This window comes from Pocillopora damicornis, chromosome 1, assembly GCF_964200805.1.
Source record: "Pocillopora damicornis chromosome 1, jaPocDami1.2, whole genome shotgun sequence".
Classification (NCBI taxonomy): Eukaryota; Metazoa; Cnidaria; class Anthozoa; order Scleractinia; family Pocilloporidae; genus Pocillopora; species Pocillopora damicornis.
The window spans coordinates 33,278,160-33,298,569 of record NC_142670.1 but is presented as its reverse complement, the minus strand read 5'-3'; the positions used below and the strand labels follow the sequence as shown (position 1 = coordinate 33,298,569).

General features: G+C 39.6%; 2 protein-coding genes across 2 annotated transcripts; one reads left to right on the top strand and one right to left on the bottom strand.

The window, feature by feature from the left end:
- The first annotated feature begins 285 nt into the window (after window positions 1–285).
- Window positions 286–10,719, top strand: LOC113670882 (uncharacterized). Its single transcript, XM_089189518.1, has 11 exons — window positions 286–582; window positions 1,548–1,666; window positions 2,733–2,838; window positions 3,422–3,564; window positions 3,979–4,062; window positions 4,410–4,447; window positions 5,207–5,288; window positions 5,814–5,946; window positions 6,068–6,171; window positions 6,784–6,872; window positions 7,099–10,719. Exons 1-11 carry the CDS (start codon window positions 468–470, stop codon window positions 9,374–9,376), a joined length of 3,291 nt encoding a protein of 1,096 aa, XP_089045644.1. The 5' UTR covers window positions 286–467; the 3' UTR covers window positions 9,377–10,719.
- On the bottom strand, window positions 10,627–19,456 carry LOC113670892 (uncharacterized). The gene is made up of 10 exons (XM_089189676.1): window positions 18,361–19,456; window positions 17,988–18,039; window positions 16,320–16,490; window positions 15,491–15,757; window positions 14,326–14,601; window positions 13,611–13,886; window positions 13,320–13,490; window positions 13,061–13,237; window positions 12,434–12,670; window positions 10,627–12,143 (listed from the first exon to the last, which is right to left on the bottom strand). Exons 1-10 carry the CDS (start codon window positions 18,655–18,657, stop codon window positions 11,812–11,814), a joined length of 2,256 nt encoding a protein of 751 aa, XP_089045802.1. The 5' UTR covers window positions 18,658–19,456; the 3' UTR covers window positions 10,627–11,811.
- Between the last annotated feature and the right edge of the window lie 954 nt (window positions 19,457–20,410).

The window sequence follows — 20,410 nt, the reverse complement described above, 5'->3', positions numbered from 1 at the left end:
CCGTGAGACAACTCGCCCCAAGAAGACAAATCGTAATAGCCTTATTTTGCAAGACCGTTTTACTCTTAAAATAACAAGATAACTAAGATACATTTTGAGTAATTTTAGCTTGGAGATTTTGGTGTTATACCATACGAAATCCTCCGGTTGATATTTCTATTTGTCTCATCAACTCCCAATGTTTTCAGGAAAAACTTGCTACAGTAGAATCTCCTTTTCCGTTTGCGAGCACACATCCTACAAGGAGACCGGAAGTAATCTGTTTACCGGAAGATCTACCTTACAGAGGATTATGGGTAACATGTCCGCCATGTTGTCGATGGAAAGTGATAGACCTGTGAGATGATTGATATATCGCAGACAATTTGTTCTATAGTTGTGTTAATTTTAGAAGTACGGCTTCACTCTGCAAGATGTAACACTATCGAAAGACTGTCTTTTGCAATTGGGGGGCTTGAGAGATCTAAATGATGAAGAAATTTTTCTCGTCGGGAGGAGGGAACGACCATCAAAGTAGTTTTGTTGGAAAGACTTTGGTGGTGGGACGATGTCAATGCATCGTCGAAGAAGTCATCGCCGAAGGTATTTGTTTCAGTTTTCTCTTTTTTAGACATTTCTTGGCTGTTAAGTAAGTTGTGCAATGAGTTTTGGCAAAGTAGAGTCAGTTGCCAGGAGCGAGTCTATCCTTGAAGTATTTTAAACTATGACAGATTAGTGAGCTTAACTGCCTTTGTTTTGGATAATAATACTCACCTCGCAGCTCATTTTACGTACACTTTTATAGGCCGATCCATTTACTGTAAAACTTTAAAGAATTTTGCTTCAGGGAGAATTCGATCGAGCTATTTTGTCATGAAAAAGTCGACGCAATTCTTCCATCTGAAAAAAAATTACTTCTCGTTTTTAAGTCGTTGGTTATTTGAGCTTGAAATTTAACATTCCACCATCACATCCAACAGGTTTTGAAAACGAAAAATTTTCAGATCACATTACTTGAAATAGAACCACGCTCTGGATGTGTATGAAAATGTCATGATGAAGATTTTTATAACTCTCCTCCAACACTCTCCTTCGCATGATTTATTTGATTTTCGCCACTTAATTGGTCCAGAATCACCGTTTACTACCTACCATCATATAATCATACTGACAGTAAACAATTGTGAAAGCAGTTTAGCGGATAAGGGGAGGTCAACGATATAAAATTAGTCAAGATGGGTTTAACAATTTGGGGTTAGAACTTTGGAGATAAAATTGAGCAAAATGATATTTGAATGGCAAGATTTTGGGTACAAGATAAGAAATGTGTTGCACAGGGTAGAAAATGCAATGATAGAGCACAAACCCACAAAATAATTGGTGCTTCCGTTAAAATTAGAAAAGTGGAAGAATCTTCAGTGTGATCATGACTCAGATAGTGACAGCATAGTGATAATCATAGTTTATAAATTAACCCACAGAACAATTTTTAATTTTGATTGCCATTTTGTTGGGAAAACAAAGGATAAATTGCTCGCGTTTACTTATTGCCTTTTTCTCTTTTCTAGGTGGATTTTCCTTGGTGTTCCTTGTGAGAGTTCCCAGTGGAAAGAAACATGCTCTCAAACGGATCTCAGTCAACAATAAGCATGACTTAGCAATCTGCAAGCAAGAAATTGACATAATGGTTTGTTGAACCATCTTCCATACAAAGCTTTTGTGTTTAATCCTTTAATTCCTAGACGTGATTAACATAAAAATTCTCTCTACAATATCCATACATTCTTCGGTAAACAGGTAATGAGAATATTCAAACTAACAAATCGGATAGAAGCTGCTATCTTGATCTAGTACCAAGTTCTCATAACTAATTTACAAGGAAATGTGTAGCAGCTACAGCGGAGAATTAACAATCAGATCTTGGGAGTTAAAGGGTTAACTGTGATCATTTGGTGTTAAGTGAATCAATAGTCCCTAGTTGATATTCCTCTTTCTTATCATCACTCATCTACTTGAAAATTTATAGATTTCTACAAGGAGAGATTCATTTTGGATCTTTTTCAGGAAGTGAACATAGGTGATATAATTCTGTTCTGTGATTATCGCAGTTGAAGCTCCAGAATGCAGACATCTCTGCTGAGCATATATATTTCTGTGTTCTGTAACTGACGGTTTACAGGAATAAATATCAAAGAAATCTGCTTGTAGCAAGTTTTCTTAAAACAGAATTTTATCAGATTGGCTGTAAGCAGAGTTACTTATAGCACAAGTCTCTTTAAGATTCACTTTGAATTGAAGAGATTGTTGAAAAGAAGTCTGAAAAATTTCAAGTTTCAACGGAAGTCATACCTATGCTTCCTACAGAGCAGTTGGGTGCTGCTAACAATTGAACTACAAAGACACACGTTTGTTTTATTTATTATTAATTTATTTGATTTGTTACAAAAATACATGACAATAGGAATGATAATATTAAGAGATAAATATTGTTTAGGTTGTTCTGTAAAGAGGAAAAAGAGTGGATTCCTTTAATGCTGGATGGTAACAATATCCAAGTTTAGCTGCCTTAATGAAATATGAAATGTGATGTTGGGAGCATGACAAATTTTTAGATGGTTTTTTGTTGTAGTGGAAAATCTTGTCTAATTCACTTGTATTTCATTAGCAGGGAATGATTATAATTATAATTGATTGACTTCAATTTGAATAGTATGAAATATCTGAGGAATTATGACTATCCACTCTTATCATAGAAACTTATGTCTGGCCACAAGAATGCTATCACCTACCTTGCCTGCACCATCAATCAGATTTCTCCTGGCATTTATGAAGTGCTCATTTTGATGGAATATTGTAGAGGTATGCTCTGATTTAAAGTTTGCCCTCATGAAGTCATTAGTGGGTAGTTGTAGAGGAAAAAGGAATAACTGTGCTTAACTTGCTTTCTTTAATCCTTTAACTCCCAAGATTTCATTAGTAATTCTCTTTACTGTCTACCCTACAGTTCTTGTGATGTTAGTTTTGAGAATTTGATATTGGATCAATTTATACTTCCCCTGATATTTTTTTTTTTATTCTCATCACTTGTCTGCTTGAAATTGTATTGATATTGTAATGAGAAATTCTGTCTTGGTCACTCATGAGAGTTACAGGGTTTAAGAGCTTAGTTATTTAATGTATTGTGCTGTGGGCTTTGCTTACTTTTTTTATTTTTCCTTGCCCTGGGAATACATGCAGAAAAACTTTTTGCACCCCAGTTTGATGCTCAAAACAGGAGAGACCACTGTTTGTTATGATTTGCCCACCCTTGCCCACCCCTCTCACATGATCGCCGAAGCAGAGAAGCCCAAAATCCTGTTGATGTTTACCAAACATGTAGCAACATACATGGCTGTAAATAAACCTGCTTCTTGGATTTCTCTCTCTCTTTTTGTTCCCCTAGAGGGCCATGTTGTTCAATTGATGAATGAACACATCAGCTCAGGCTTCAGTGAGTCATTAGTATTGAAGATCTTCTCAGATACGTGTGAAGCAGTTTCCAAGCTGCACCAAGCTGATCCACCAGTCATTCACAGAGACCTTAAGGTAGTGTTTTAAATTGTATCTAATAGCCATTGGAAAAAAACAAACAAACAAGCGAGCAGACAGAAAATCTTGAAGAAAATCTAAAGAAGTCATAAACAAACTCTTTTATTAAGTCATTAAACTACTCTGTGCTGGTGGTACTTGCATGGTGTATTTCTATCTTCACTCAATTAGAGTATTTTAATAACATATTTCATTGTCATGATAGTACTTTTGTTTTTTTATGGCATGTTATTCGAGAATATTTTGAATTTGGGGTTTTAATTACACTTATATGTACTACTAGGTACATACATGATGTGCTTATAGAACTTGCCCTGTTCCTTCCATGTTTCAATTTATGTTTACTTTGTTTCTATGGAGTGCAATGTTAAACCCTTACATAAATATCTTTCTCTCATCCATGATTTTTAGGTTGAGAATATTTTATGCAGTAGTCGTGGTGACTTTGTTTTATGTGACTATGGTAGTGCAACCAGAAGAATTGTCAACCCACAGGTTTGATGGAGCTATTTTTGCATTTCATATACTGCTAGTTTCTGTGGCCTTTAGCTTGTCTTCCTTAAGCTGCCTTGAGAGAAAAGAAAGCATGAATTGGAATCTCCATGTGATTCTATAGTGTATCAAGGCGCAATTAAATATGTTTTTTGTTTGAGAGGGAGTTTTACTGTTTTATTGTTTTTCCTGGGGAGACTGAATATGTCCAAGATTTGAACATCACAATAAAATTTAAATGTAATTTGAATTTTAGCTAAGAGGATAGCAGCATATCTTTTTTACCTTAGACTGGTGAGACAACTCACAAATCCGATTGAAATTTTATCTTTTTGTTCTTATCCACTCAGGAGGAAGGTGTCACTAAGGTGGAGGAGGAAATTCAAAAGTGAGTCATTAGTTATCATGGACATTTTAAAGTACTTGAAATTGCATTAACTAAGGAAGGAAGAAGAAAAAAAGGTCAATCTCCCAAGGACACTATTATCATTAACCCTCTACATCCAAACATCAGTATGCATATTCTCCTAATGTTTTCTATACATTTCCTAAGATGCTGACATGGAGAATTAGTCTAACAATCAACATCTTGTGGTTGTTCATTTCCTTTATTCTTGTGGCCTTAATATTTGATTCAGAGGTGGATAAACTAGATACTAGTCACTCTAAGGGGTCAGCGTTACATGTTACACATGCTCCAGTGTAAGAGAGCAGGAGTGACTGGAAAGCAATATCTCCTCACACTATTAATTGTAATATTTTCAAGTGTAAGAGTGATAAGGGGAAAGTAAAATATCAACCAGGGAATATCAAATACCAAGAGCTGTAATTATAAGAATTGTCTTGTAGACAGTATGAATTCTTGGTGATGAATCTTGGGATGGGAAGGGTTAATTTCTGGGTACCATCAGTTGAGAGGATGTCTTTCCATTCTGGAAACCAATCACAGAGCTCTGTTCTGCAAACTCAGTTAAAATCACTCACAATCAAGACGTATTGATGTTTTGAGTACAAGCTTTACTAACAGTCTAAATTTGTGGAATTTTTTCCTTACACACTTTTATCGTTGTTTCAGAGCAGTTTTTTTTTTTTAATTATTGAACCAGATCTTTTAACCCTATGACGTTATGGCCATTTTTGTTTCTAGGTATACAACTTTATCTTACCGGGCACCTGAAATGATAGATTTATACAGTGGCAAAATAATTTCAACTAAAGCTGATATCTGGGTAGGTATAGTGTTTTTAAACAAGTTATACAGAGATTGTTATTATAAATGTTATAACCAACGCACCGGCGATAAATTTAAAAGGAGTTTATTTCCACGCCACTACCAGTGGTTTCTAAGGGAAGTTTTACGAACATAGTACATCAAGAACGGAACGACAAATTACAAAATCGGAAATAACATAAGAAATACTAATAACAAGAAACATGTATAACATTGGCGATAGTACTAACATAAGGAACACGGGACACTCGACGAAAGAGCAATTTACCTGACGATTTTTGAAATACGGCTGAAGAACGTACATGCGAATACACCTTATTAAAAGTTAAAAGTTAAATAGAAGGCCACGCGGAGTGGGGCTAGGAGGGGGATTGGTTTCTACAAATGTCGTGATTTGTTTTGTTTTGTATCTCTTTGTAGAACTGTAATTTGTTTGTCTGTTTGTTTATTGAGGTGTATCAATCCCATTTTAAGATTGCATCGGGTTACCAATTGTCATTTTTTGTTTTTGTTCTTCTGTCAGGCTCTCGGATGTCTTCTTTACAAGTTGTGTTTTTTTACTTTACCGTTTGGTGAAAGTCCTCTGGCCATACAAAGTGGTCAGTTTACCTTTCCTGAAAACTCGCGCCATTCGCCTGAACTTCACAGACTAATCAGTACGTTTGTTTCCATAATTTATTCCTTTTGTTTATTTTGTTGTGCTCTTGTTCCTTGCTAAGTAGCGTTTTTTTTGCGACTTACACTTGACTTCCTTTATGTTTTCAATTTGATTTTTAGGTTACATTCTTAACCCGGACCCAGACAGTAGACCCGATATCTTCCAAGTGTCCTATGTAGCATTTAAACTCAGAGGACTTGAGTGCCCTGTTACCAATACTAAGGTTTGTCTTGTTATTTCTTATTTTCTTACATCAGCGCTAGTGGTTTTTAGTTGTAGCAAACTTGGATGCAAAAGTTACTTCATTTTACTTTCTTTCCAAGACCTGGATACAATTAGTCTCCTTCGCTGACGTTGTTTGGTCTCGTTACTCAACGTGCTCTCTCTCCCACCAGAGAGCGTGTTGCGTGACGAAACCAAAAAAACAGCTACGAACGAGACCAGGAGACGGCACACCATTTAATCCAAGGGCTTCAAGCTCAACTCCATTTAAATTCGCTATAAGGCAACCCAAAATCGTTTAACCCTTTACACCCTGAAATCAGTATGCATATTCTCCATACTGTTATCTACATGTTTCCAAAGTTGCTGACAAGGAGAATTTGTTTAAAAATCAAGAGCTTCTTTGGTTGGTGATCATTTACTTTATTCTCGTTACCTTAATGTTTGACTCAGGGGTGATATGGTTGGGAGAAACAAGATGCCAATCACTTTTAGGGGTTAGAGGGTGAAAGTGCTGCCCGAAATTAATTTTAAAAAAGGGAAAAAAAAAGAGAGCGATTCCCCTCAAAACTGCACTCGTTTGATAACGACTTGTTCTTTTCGTCTGTTACAGAATGTAAGAATACCTGACTCTCTGCCTGAGATATCATCCGAGGGACCGCAGAAGACAGAAAACATTGGTCGTGTTACTCCCAAATTAAGGTGAGAATTGAGCTCGTATTTATGCAGTTAACGGAATTATGAGCTGTTACGATATGCACAGTTCATATGGATGGTAGGTGACCTGTTCTTATCTGTAGTCAGTTGACAGCTGATCTAGACGCAAGTGATATTTACGTGTGATCATTTTTCGAGCTGTTTGCACTTGACTTTGCCGTTGATTTAAGATTATACTTTGCTAACACCCGAAATTGATTCTTTGTTGTAGGCGGCCTGAAGGTCCCGTTACCACTTCTCTCGCCCCTCGCCAGCGCCCACGAGCAGGTCAGGGTGCTCAGCAGTTGGCTTCTTCCCAGGCATCATCGCATTTAAGCCACATTGCCAGTCCTCAGCTAAGCCGCAAGCAATTCACGCAGGCGCAGAGAGGAACTCTGGATGTTCAACATGGTCATGGCTTGAGTCACATGGCCAGTCCTAGACAAAACAGAAGGAACATCTCACAGAATCATACAAGGGAACAAGAGAATTATGGACCTCATCTGCAAGCTCAAGGAAATGTGGGTCAAGTACAGGACCCTAGAAATATAGCTCATGGGGGGCCAGATATGGTTGCTGGGCAGCTTAGGGGTGTTCCCCAGGCTTCAACAGTCTTTCATCAAGGTCGTCAAGCCCAACAGGGTGTAAATGTGGGCTTCCCACAGCAAATGACAAGGGAGCAATATCTACAGCAACAGTACCTGCAGCAACAACAGCTAGCTCAGCAGCAGTACTTGCAACAACAGCAGCATCAGCAGCAGATGTTACTTCGGCAGCAGGAACATCAAAGACTGCTCCAACAGCAGCAACAACAGCAGCTTCTACAACAGCAGCAGCAACAGCATCTGGCGCAACAACAGTTGAACTACCAGAGAGAAGTACAACCAGGGCAACCCTACCATCCTGGTTCACAACAACAGCGACAGCAAAATGTCACCCAGCAAATGTATCACGATTCTGACCAGTGTCAGCTCAATCCATTCTACGAATACCAGCAGTATCCAGTTGAGACGGCTTACCAGTGTGACGTTCACGACCATGGTGCCGTTCAGCCTCAAATGTCTATTCAGTCTTCTCAAGGCTCAGATCAGGATTCATCACTTCATGCCAGACCTGGCAACGGCGATGCCAGATTGTTACGCCCACGTTACATGTCACACAACCGCTCCAGGTCTGATCCTAATTTTGCCATTGGCAACCAGTCTAAAGTGCAAGTTCAAGCAGCACCCTCAGTTCCTCTCCCAAACGAGATAAATTCGCACTATCGAAGTCCCAGTGACCCATCTCTGAACCTCGCCAAAGAGAATGATCAGGCAGTCATGCCTTTAGTAAATATTGAGTCCAACGAGGAATCCACACCCCACTGGAACCCGTTTAGTCCATTCTACCAATCAAATGAGCAGGATTTTGTGGCCCCTCCAAGTGATGTGACTGATGACGACTTCGCCTCACTCCGGGAGAGTGATGTGAAGAAATCTCCCTTGGGTGTTAATATCACTTATCATCAACCCTACACAGCTAGTCCACATGCGTCTGAATTGCAACAAGAAACGGATTTGTTCGGAGCAACTGCATTTGGTAGCCACATGCCGGAGTCCTACCCGCAGAGAGCTATCGGCGAATTTGCAGATGGGGAAAATTCCGCTGCCCATTTTACGGACGATACCAGTGCTGGCACTGATCCACAGCAATACGTTACAAACGTTGTCCAAGATGGTAATAACCCTTTTCTCCAAGGCTACCGCAGTTCTGAGATTGAACAACCCCTGAATTTTATGGACCAGGCTTCAAGTGATAGTGAACCGGAGGAGAGCACCGAGTTGGCTGAGTGCCCACCCCTCTCTCCGGGATTTTCTGATCCCTTCGGTGCGGCACCCTTCGTACTTCAGAAAGGTAAACAAGGTCCGCCGGCTTCTCCAGATGCTTTTGGAGCTGCTCCATTTTCCCCTCGGGCCCCTTCACAACCGAAAGGCAACAGTGAACAGTTGGTTAAAAAACCTGAAGATCGCAGCCAGCCTAATGCTGACTCATTTGGTTTGTCAAGCCAGTTTGCTTCGATGCAAGTAGGGACTGTTGCAGGAGGTTCTGTAAATAGTGTAGTTTCCACTCCTTTTCATGATCTAAATGAAGGCTTTGGAAACCCTGCGCCATTCGGGGGAAATGTTGAGCGCGATAGCTCTCAAGGAGCCGCTTTTGAGGATCAATCGGGCTTAGTAAACCCTGCCGCAGATTTTATGGACAATCTGGATGACCCATTTGGTGGGGTTTCATTCAACGCGAACCCTGCCGTTAGAAGAAGAAATGCCAAGAAACAGCAGGTATTGATGAAGGAGGCTCCCGTTTCCGCAGCGAGGAGTGGTGATCAAGTTCCTCGGGCTCGCCCTAGGCGACTTTTACCACAGACTCCAGACAAGCCTCCTGGAGGAACACGTCCAGTTCAACAGGCCAGGATGCAAGGCCCTGTAGTTATTTCTGTAGGCCAACCATCACAAGGCCCTAAAAAAATCTGATCCAAATTCGACAAGAGATAGCTCGGCGTACGCTGCAACATGATCATTTACACCTACTGTGCATAGGGCTGATGAGAGAACACACTAAAACGAGCATTGATCTAATGGGATTGTTTGAAGTACTTGAGGTGTAACGCTGTATGATGTACTGTGTGTTTCAGTGGAAAAGGATGACTTATTTTCGTCGGACAAACCAGTTGTTTTCAGGAAGTGAAATTAGAATTTACGATTGTGCAATTCACGTCCATCACTTATAAGTTTCAAACAGGGTTTAGAGATATTAGATTGGCGGCAGTTAAAATAAGTTTTATACATGCAAGTTGGACCAATGTGCTCTAAATCTTGCATTTTATTGTTGTAGCGTTTGCTTTCTTCTACGCGCTTTTCATGTGCTAGCGGATTTTGATTCTTATAAAGCAAACCAGGAATAACAAAAAGACGAGCCGTTTACAACGAGATTGTTGTCAAGGTACACACTGCATTCATGTGATGTTCTGCCAACTTTTACCAAAATTTTATCAATTTTTCCAGTTAGAGCGAATTTCGATCGAGGTTCGTAGAACCAAAACTGAAGTAATCACTAAGGCCAATCAGAAGAGAGGTAACGATCTCGAGGCGCCTATGAGAACTAAAATGGAAACAAGCCATCCTCCGAAGCGCGTGAAATCGCAAGCGAATAAGTTGTGATTGGGTTTAGTTTTGAGTTGAATCAGTCGAGAGGGTGGCGAAAATTTTGAGACCAATCACAGACTAGAGAAAGGAAAAACCTATGCAATCCCGGATCGCTTTCCACACGTGTTTGAAAATTGCTCTGAGTGCTATTTCGTCGTTTTAAAGAACGTACGGGAAGTATAGACTGTTTTGGTACAACTTGAGGTCGACTGAACTGATATTTTATGTAATTCGGTTGTTTCAGAATAGGCTAGGTTTAAGTTGAAACAGTCTGTTCCTGTGCCGGCCCACAGTGTCTGCATTGTCTTCCACTAACAGAAATGAAACATTATTTTCGTGTACGTGGAAATTGTAGCAGCCGTTGTTTGATCGCGTGACCCGTTGCGTGGCACAGAAATATGCTTCTTGAAGTGACTAAGCAACGGCTGCAAAGACGAGTAAAGTGCTTGAATCCTTGCCGTTACACCAAGGTCACGTTTCTCTTTTTGGACGTGTTAATTCGGCATTTGAAGTACGTTAGGCGTTTTGTAAATAGATGTTAGAAAATATACCAGGGTGGAGATGAAATTGCAAGGCGCTATCAATAAATCTTCTTTTAATTTTCTTACTTGAATATCGCAAAAATTAATCCAGAAAAAGCGGCGTAATATATTAAACTAAATTTTTCGATGTCTTACGTCTACTGTTTGTAACCTTGCAAGCCAGGGGTCTACTGAAACGAATTTTTGAATAGATGTTGCCAGCATTTTTCTTGCTAGTGAAATATCGAAAACCTGCAGAGCTCCAAGCGGAAAACCAATAACTTGATTTCTCCATGTCTACGACGAGCTAAAATTGGCCCGCTACCAAAAGCAACGGGAAACGGAAAATAGCAATCGTCAGTTGGAGTTCATAATTTCCTAGTTGCTTAACCCTTACACCTTAATATCTGTATGGTTATATGCATACGTTATCCAAACTGTTCTCAATAGTGTTCTCAAACTGTTCTCAATGTTCTCAATTCGTAAAATTATGACGTGGAGAATTAGTTTGATAATCAAAAGTTTCTTTAGTAATCATTTTCTCTATTCTGGTGACTGTAATGTGAGATTCGGGGGTGATATTGTGAGGAGAATTTAGATGCTCGTCACTCTAAGGAATCAAAGGGTTGAAAGAAAAAGTACACACTTGAACAGCGGTACTGATTTAAAATTGTTAATCATCATAATCAGTGCTGACCCTGACTGTTGTGCGTAGCTTTCGAAGCATTCTCGGTTTTTGCCGGCTCTAGATGTTTTATGGATTATCTTAGATTTGTTACCGGTTCTTCATTGCTAGAGCGACTCACTTTCGACCTTAGTTATCCTCAATCTATCTGCGTTAAGGAATTCATTTTAAATTTTTTTTTACTCGGCCTCTTTTGTTTGGTTTTGTCTAGATTCTTAGCTGTGTTTTGCTTGTTTGAAATTGTCTTAAACTGGAACGAAACCTTCAAAGAAAAGTTGAGGGTATAGATAAACCTAAGAGAGGGAGAGATAAACTCAAAGAACACAAAGATGGTTGAAAATACGGGAGATTAACGCGTTTTGCTAAGGAAAAGATATACCAAAAGAAGACAGGGATGGTTAGGTATGGACGAAATTGAAACAAATTGAAAATAATGAACTTTAAAGATCTAGGGTGAGGTTCTTAAGATACTCGAATCGTGGTGCACCTCCTTTGATGAAAAAAGTTTACATCTGTTATGAGAAATCGCTAACTTCATCCGGGTTTTGTAACCAACATCAGTTCTTGTGAGTCTGATAGAACACTTCCACCTCATGGGGCTGGAAATTGTAAGTGCCTGCCAACAGGCTTCTCGTGTCACTCGCAGAGTATTTGTACCCAGCCGGAGGAACATACGTGTGACCCAAGTTGGTGTAGGAATTCGTGTTGGAGCCTGCAGAGTTCGCGATGTAAATGTCGTGTCCACCACCGAATGTTGGTCCATAACCGTTATTTCCATACATGGCATTGCCAGAGTTTTTCACGTGGAGCTTGAATGGTTCCAGTCCATAACCATTTTTAAACGAGAAAATGAAACTCCAAGTCGAGTCTGTGTAAGAACCACCGGAATCTAAACATGGAAAAAAGCTGGAATGAGTATGAGTCGCATATAATCATTTACACCCAAACATTAGCATGCGTAATTCTCCATACTGTTATATAACTTTTCAAAAGTGCTGACAAGGAGAATTTGTTTAACAATCAACAGCGTTTTAGTTGTTGTTGTTGTGAGGAGAAATTAGATGCCAGTCTCTCTCAGGGTATAAAAGACTAACGGTACTTCTTTAGGCTAATTCACTATTAGCCTCTTAGGGAAAGTATTTCGGTTACTGTAAATTTTAAGTGTTTTTTTTTACTTACGCCAGTTTTGGTCGGTGTATGCCCCAAATATGTACTCTCCCACTCTAATAAACGTCACCGAAGGTCCTAAGCTGTTACACTGCGAGTGGAATGTACTGGAACTCCATCCATGATCAGTAGCTCTGTAGCACAGACTCCACTTGGCTGGCAATGTAGACACAGGACCCAGCCAGCCTTTAAGGAGCTCCCAGTATTCTGTATTGTTTAGTAGGATTTCTGAGTGCTCGAACACTGGCCCTGAAAGTTTCAGATTGGACGGTGAGGATCAAGATTGAATAACTCATCCAAAGCTGGCAAGAATAGGTGTCTTTCAAAGGTTTGTATGTGCTATTTTCTGGAAAAACTGTGTTTTTCTGATCTGTGTATTTCAATGAATAAATGGCAGAGCCAGTCAAGTTCTTAATAGCCTAGTGGTTGTGCGTCATGCGCAAAATCCAGAAGTTTGAAACCCGATTCTTCGAAGTCTAGTTAGCCGTCAGATGCCTAAGAGCGGCCAGCATTGACTTCCTTTACAGTTGTTGATATGGAAAGATCGACGATTTGGTTCACTGATTCATAAGCAAAACCACTCCATAAATTCGGCTACTACTGACAATGTTGATACATGTGCTGACCCGGTAATCTCACCTTCACAAGTTGGATCTTCTCCCGTCCAGTTTCCATTCTTATCACAAGCTCTGACGTGTGGTCCACGAAGATGGTATCCTTCGTTACACTTGTATGTGACATTTTTTCCTTCCCAAAATTCATTTCCTATTCTGTAACCATTCTCGAGAGGAGCAGGTTCATCGCATAAACAATTGCCTGATGAAAGAAATCAAATATGCCGTTCTAGTTTAAGCTTACAACCGAACTTTTACAGCAAAATTAGTTTATTTTTTCTTACACGTCGGCACCACGTTACTCCAGGTGCCATTTTCCAAGCACAGTCTATTTGTAGGTCCTTCCAAGTGGTATCCTGTGTCACAGGCGAAAATAACCATCTCTCCTGCCCAGTAATTCTTTCCAACCTTGTATCCGTTCATGGGAACATGAGGCTCGCCGCATCCTACAAGCTCTGGAAATTTAGACCGAATGAGCACATGATTAAAATTGCAGACAAAAACCATCATTGCCTTCACAAAGGCTGGTGATATAGGTTACACGTAGGATCCATAAAAGATGATACCCTACTCACCTACAGTGGTACTGATCTCTGCAGTACCGTTGTCGAAGTTTTTAAAGAAACACTTGTACACCCCCTGGTCAGAGGGGCCAAAACTTGAAATAACAAGTTTTCCTTTCACTTCGTCTTCAGTTTTCACAGTGGTGTTGGTTGAAATAATCACTCCATCTTTGCTCCACTCTAGACTGGGCACAGGAGACCCACGTGCAGCACACTGCAAAGTAAAACTGTCATCGACCTTTGTTACCTTAACAACTGAAGATGGTGCTGTGGTGATTGCTGGAGGAACTGTTGACAAAAAAAATTAAAACAATGCGGAAATCGCCTGAATCCAAATTTAGCTTACAAAGTTGAAGTTGGTGGTAGATTTTTGTGCCCAAAGTAAGGAGGAATATGCAAGGGTTAGTCTTTGGTGCAAGTACAATGGAACCTGCATAAAGTGTGCACCCACGGAACCCTCGTCGTGCGCCCGCCTTATGTTAGGTGTCAGAAGGTTTAGTATTTTGCGCAATAATAACTGATAAACGTTTAATCGCGGTGGTATCTGTCTCTGCACAGTTTCTTTGACCTTTGAACTAGCTAAAATGTGCAAAAAATATATAATTTCCGTTGGGGTTTTATCACAGATTTAGGCAGTAAATGAAAATGCTCAGAATCTCATTTGACTTATGTTTTTTTATTTGCCATGCCAGTTTTGGTTTTTCTCTAAAATACTTCGTCCACTTACCGACGGGTTTCACAACAAGCACAATAAGTGCATATACATGACCCAGGTGGTTTTCCCCTCGGCACATGAACGGTCCTCTGTCCTCCAGCCTAATGTCTTTGATCACCAAATCGTTACCCGCCACCACGTGACGATCAACAGTTACTGGCTTTTTGAATGAGCGAGTCCACTGTATCTTTGGTGGGGGGAAGCCGAAGATGTTGCATGACAGAGTCGTCTCCCATGTTTCGTATGCTGTGTGGTAGGTCTCAGGCTTCTCAACAAATCTTGGAGTAACTGAAAAAACATTTACTCAGCTTATTAATTTTTTTTGAGGTCTTGCGTTAAATGTGTGAAGCCTAGAGCGACCAGGGTCTACTAATCAGGAATCTTTAAGTAGATGGCCCGGGTGCCAGCGTTATTCTCGCTGGTGTAGAAACGAAAACCTGCATATCTTTAAACGGCGAACCATTAATTCATGTTTATTCCATGTCTTCGACAAGCTAAAATTGGCCAGCTACTAAAAGCAACGGGTAGGAGTTTATGATTTCCTAGTTGCTCTGGAAGCTTGAAGATTTTCAATCATGATGATTGATGCTTAACCTAGTAGCAGTAGCAATAGCAAACCTTTATTTAACTAGGGTAATCCCTTCAGAATACTTAAAAGTATATCTGTTGTCAATAGGAGCCCTGAACCTGACTTTTGTCTGTAGCCTCTTAAAATGAATTTTAGCTCTTAAAGTATTTTTAACCACTGCCCTAGATGTTTTTTGAATCATCTTAGATTTTAACCTAAAGTGATGAAACAAAAGACCTGGAAAGGGAAATCTGATAACTGCCTCTCCTGATTTCTAACCATCTTCTACGAACGGCATTTATGCCAAAGCAAACTTCTCTCCAACCATGAGACACTTAAACCTTTTGTTATTATTACTATTATTATTATTATTATTATTATTATTATTGTTAATTCCTTAAGAAAATGAGGGCTCGACACACAGCTGCTTTTCGAGAAATGAGCCCAGAATCTTAGCCTGAAAGAGTAAGACGTGCAGATGAAACATCACATCACCTGGTCACTACATTGTCAAAAGTATCTCAGTGACACCATGATATCGGGAAAATCATTAAGAGTACATTCACTACATGCAACAAACTTTAAAGACATGAATAAAACCTTTCTTACTTTCGACAACAACTTTTACAGTCGCCGACTCGACGCCCAGGAAATTCCTGGCTTCACATTTATACAAGCCTCGATCGTTGAATTGAATACTGGGAAACGTCAACTCTCCCGTCTCTTTGTTGTAGAGTCTACTGTCCATCTTTTGCCCATCCTTGTACCACGTGATCTCTGGTTTTGGATAACCATTGGGGGAACAAGGCAAGGAGACTTTCCGTCCCTCTTTCGCCGTTAAACTGGGTGGTGGCTTCTTTTCAATCCCTGGGATATCTGAGAGCAAATATTAATGAAACAACTAACCTCCATTTTATCTGGGGTAAGGGGGGGGAATGGGGTGGGGTTAGACGATTTTGAGAGATCACATGATTTCCAGGTGGAATGGGGAGAGATCAGTCGTTACTAGCAGAATATGGAGACAGGACTATTGACTGCCAATAAGGAAGGGTCATTAGGATATCATAGTGCTTTTTAATTGTGACACAACCAAAATCTTCCGATCCCCCTCCCCTCCCCCTCAAATTAAAAATTTCGTTGCTTTACACTGAGCAAAAGGATTGCCTTCTTATTATGACTTTCTCCGCGATTTTCATTGTATCATGTGAGTCCAGCTCAAAGTTTCGGATTTAACAGAAGCTTAGAAAGGACAAAAACAACATTAAGAATGGACTGCGTTGCAATCGAACCAGCCGCGTTTAATCTGTGCATCTTGCCCTCTAAGATATTGACTGTCCTCGCCACAGTTTTACGCAGCTGGCAGACAGTATGCCAGGAACGTTACAAACATACCTTGTCGTTATTAACGAGAGGAAGTGTATTAGTAATCTTTTCTTACCAATATCCTCAAGAAATTTTGAGTTGTTCCCCGGAAAAGCGTTCCCAGGTCTCCCTCTGGGTCCCGGTGGTCCTCGTTCTCCATGAGGGCCCTTTTTTCCTGCCTTTCCGATGTACCCAGGGCGACCCCGTCGTCCTCTTCGCCCCTCCTTGCCCTTGGGCCCACGAGCGCCTGAATAAAATTTTTTCAACATGATCAGGAAACTCCGACGCAGATAAAAAGTAAATAAAGCAATAAATGAAATAGAATATACCAGATCTGTGTATCGTGGCAAGATGATCCTCACATGTCAATATATACAACCGCAAACATTAAAGCACGGATAACAAAAATCGCGTTTCCGGGGCAAAATACCAATTTTTTTTTTCATTTAGGATATTTTCGTCATACAGCGTTGTCCAAATGTTGCTCAGGCGTTCTTAAATAAAGTCTTGGAGAACTGACCCGAATTTTGGTCACTTCATTTCAATTCGGTTTTATATTGGGAGCCATTTGTGCTAAAAATATCAATCGCTGGCGATAAAACACAATTATTGGTGCTAAAATATCAACTGTTACAACTCTATTTTAAGTGCTAGCAACAAATCGTAAACGAAAATCAGTTAAGTTTCCGTTTTAAAATGGTCAGTCGTCAGTGCTGAACCCTAATCGCTTGTGTTGTTGCACTAAACGCGGGAGGCGCTAATTATAAATCGCTAGTGTTCTGAGGTAGATCGATAGCGCTAAATATCAATCATAGGTTTTAGTTTCAATCGATGGTGTTAAATCTTGAAGGCTTATGCTATTTGTAAAATACCGAAATTGTAGCAATGTCAATAGTCAGTGTTATCACCGATCGTTGCTACCGCAAAACATCAATCGCTAGTGCTGCTTACGATTGAGTTTTATCACGAGCGGTTGAAATTTTAGCACTAACTATTGAGTTTATCGCCAGCTATTTATATTTTAGCACTGACGATTGAGTTTTATCACCAGCGATTTATACTCTTAGCACAAAGGGCTCCCCGTAGTTTTGTGTTTGCTTTTAACGGCTTTTTCAGTATAAGATCACGTTGGCTTTCCTCCAGCATTCCTAATTTGTTAAACGAAATACAAAGCGCTATTCTTCTAAGGATCCAGTCAACACACCATTTGCTCCTCTTCCGTGAACCAACTCTTAAAAAATGCTCTAGCTAATGCACGGTAACCTGGTGAAATTGCCTACCCTGTCATGACCAAATTATGGAGATAAAATCAGGTGGTCAGTTCAACCCATTTTTACTCCTACATTCTGTTAACCTTTTAACTCCCAAGATCTGACTGTTAATTCTCTCCTCTTCCTGCTACACAATTCATTATAACTTGGCTACGAGAATTTGGTGTAAGATCAAGATAAAAACTTCTTCCTGATAAGTTTTAGTATTCTCATAAACCGTTTGCTAGAAAACATATTGAAATCATAGAGAGAAGTTTAATGTTGGTCACCTCTTGGAGTTAAAGGGTTGAACGAACGTACTCATGAAGCATTTACGTAGAGCAGGCCCTGTGAGCATTATGATGTTTTAGAATAAGTTGTATTGTTTCCATGGTAAGAATTCTCATAGTGCTTAAGAATCCAATGAATTCCTGTTGAATTTCAACCGTGTATAGATAAAATAAAGATAATTTAAATATTAACTACTCCCTCACCTCGTAAGCAGATAACCTCCTGATCTGTGTCATTGCTAATTTTAGTAGTAACCTAAATATGGCAGGAAGAAAATGCAGAGAAACCGAAAACTGTCAATACGTTGATGTGGTAAAGACCTCGATGCTCGTAAAAATATGAATTAATTTGCTGAGAACGATCTTACGACATTTATGCCATGAAACGATTATGTATTGAAGGTCTCGAGAAAAAGACTTTATCACATACATTTGTCTTCTCAAAAGTATGGTTTATTAGGTTCGCGAAAAAACTCCAAATTTCAAAGGTATTCTACCTTTTTTTGAGCAAGAAACCCTGAGAACGCCAGCATTAACCATGCAACTTTACGCTTAGCGAGAAAGAGCAAGGTAGTACCTTTGCAGAAGCTCCGAGTCCAAATAAGTGAACGCAAGCATCGTGGCAACTGCTGCAGCTTTTTGACATTCCAAGAGACTCAACAGCTCTCTTGTTTCGATGCGTTAAATCTGCCCGTTCATTTTCTTTAGTTGCCTCAGCGTGATATCTCTGGTCGTCCTGAAGCTGTAAAACGTGCTCCTCTAACACTCGAACTTTGTAAATGAGGAACGCAATAGAAACAGCACTGAACAAAATGTTCACAGTCACGGCAACAGTTAAGAAACTGTTCCGTCGAGGAGTCTTCACTGCCTCCATTTTTGCAGTTTCTATCTTCAGGATTCCCGAGGGGATATTTGTTCGATGTTCGAGGCATAAATGACAGTGATAGAATGTCAGCTGACAGGAATCAGCTTGTGTAGCTGAGACGTGCCTCTGTCATTGATTCTGGCAGGAAACAGATCTCTGCGTAACAGGCTGAAACACATCTCTCTCGAGATAAAACTATCCAGGATCACGTTAATGATCATAGTGTATCCGTGACGAAGAACATTCTACTGTTTTTTATCAGTCAGCACTTGGTAATACTTTGTATGCTAGGGTTATGTGATAAAAAACTTCATAATAAAATTAAGGTATCCTTGCATGACAAGAAAAAACCACTTTAGCATCACGTCCGCCTTACGTGATAACTAAACCGCGACCTTTCCAAGGATAAATTTTAAAGTACTGCTAATCCACCTCTCAAGGTTGGAAATTCTTTGTCGTTTAAAGTTGCTTGACAATGCTGAGCATGTAACGTATGCTGCATAAACAGGCCTGAGATGAATAATACTAAGAACAAAGTATGAAAATAGAAAAAAATCTAATCATGCTAAGCGATGTTGGTCATGGTTTCGTAGACTGCCTGCGTTATGTTATCCTATGAGGAATTTAAAAAAAACAATTTGTTCCTGTTGGTGACATAATTAGAAATAATTGTTCCGTTTTCATCCAGAAGCGGAACTGCTGAACATGTCCTTTGATAAAGATCAGCATTCCGTGCTGTCCAAATTCTGCGCCATTAATCCTCGAACTCCCATGAGTGACCAAGAGAGAATTTCTCCTTACAATATCAATACAATATCAAGTAGACAAGTGATGAGAATAAAGAAAAATATTTGAAATATTTGTTGATCCAATAACAAATTCTCCAAACTAACATAATGAGAATCGTATGGCAGACAGTAAGGAGAATTACTAATGAGATCTTAGGAGTTAAAAAGGGTTAACACTATTACTTCTAAGTTCGAAACATCAATCATTTTTCTTATCTTTCATACTTTTCTCCTGATTTTTGTTTGGGAAACTTGATGTTAAAAATGTATTGATCCTGCAAGGCCGGAGAAATTCTCCTTTAGTCACTCGGGAGTATATGTCATCATCACTAAACCATTAGATGAGACAGTGATGGGGCTGAAGCGGCGAGATTTTTCCTCGTTGTGTTTCTTGATTTTTTGTCCTTCATCAGTCGATTTTCGCCATTAATTTCTAGAATAAACGCAACAAAGACTAGATTTGTGTGTCAGGTATTGTCATCGTTAAAGCCACACAAGCAGTGTTTTTCTGTCCTCTTTATTTTGCATAAGCGCAATTTCAATGCTGACATCAGGTCATCAACGACTTCTTCCACATAACTACAATGCCAAGCAGCTTCAACAAGAAATGTTTGAACTAGATTTTACTGTCTCTCAAACATCAGGCCGGGAGTGAGGGAAGTTTACACGATGCGAGTTAAAGCGAGTACGAAGTGCGAGAAGAGGGTTGTTTTTAATTCAATTTGCCTGAAAGTAAATCAAGTCACAAAACAATTGACAGGCTGGAAAAGAATTTGGAAAGGACGAAAACGGACTGATTAATAGTTCTACGCCGCTGAACAGACTAAATATAACCCTTTAAACCCTAAAAGTGACCAGTTTCTAGTTTCTCCTTACTGTAATGATGCCGAATCTTTAAAAAGATCGTGACAATAAAGGAAATGATTGTCAACTTGAGAAACTCTGATGGTTAAATGATTTCTCCTTGTCAGTAC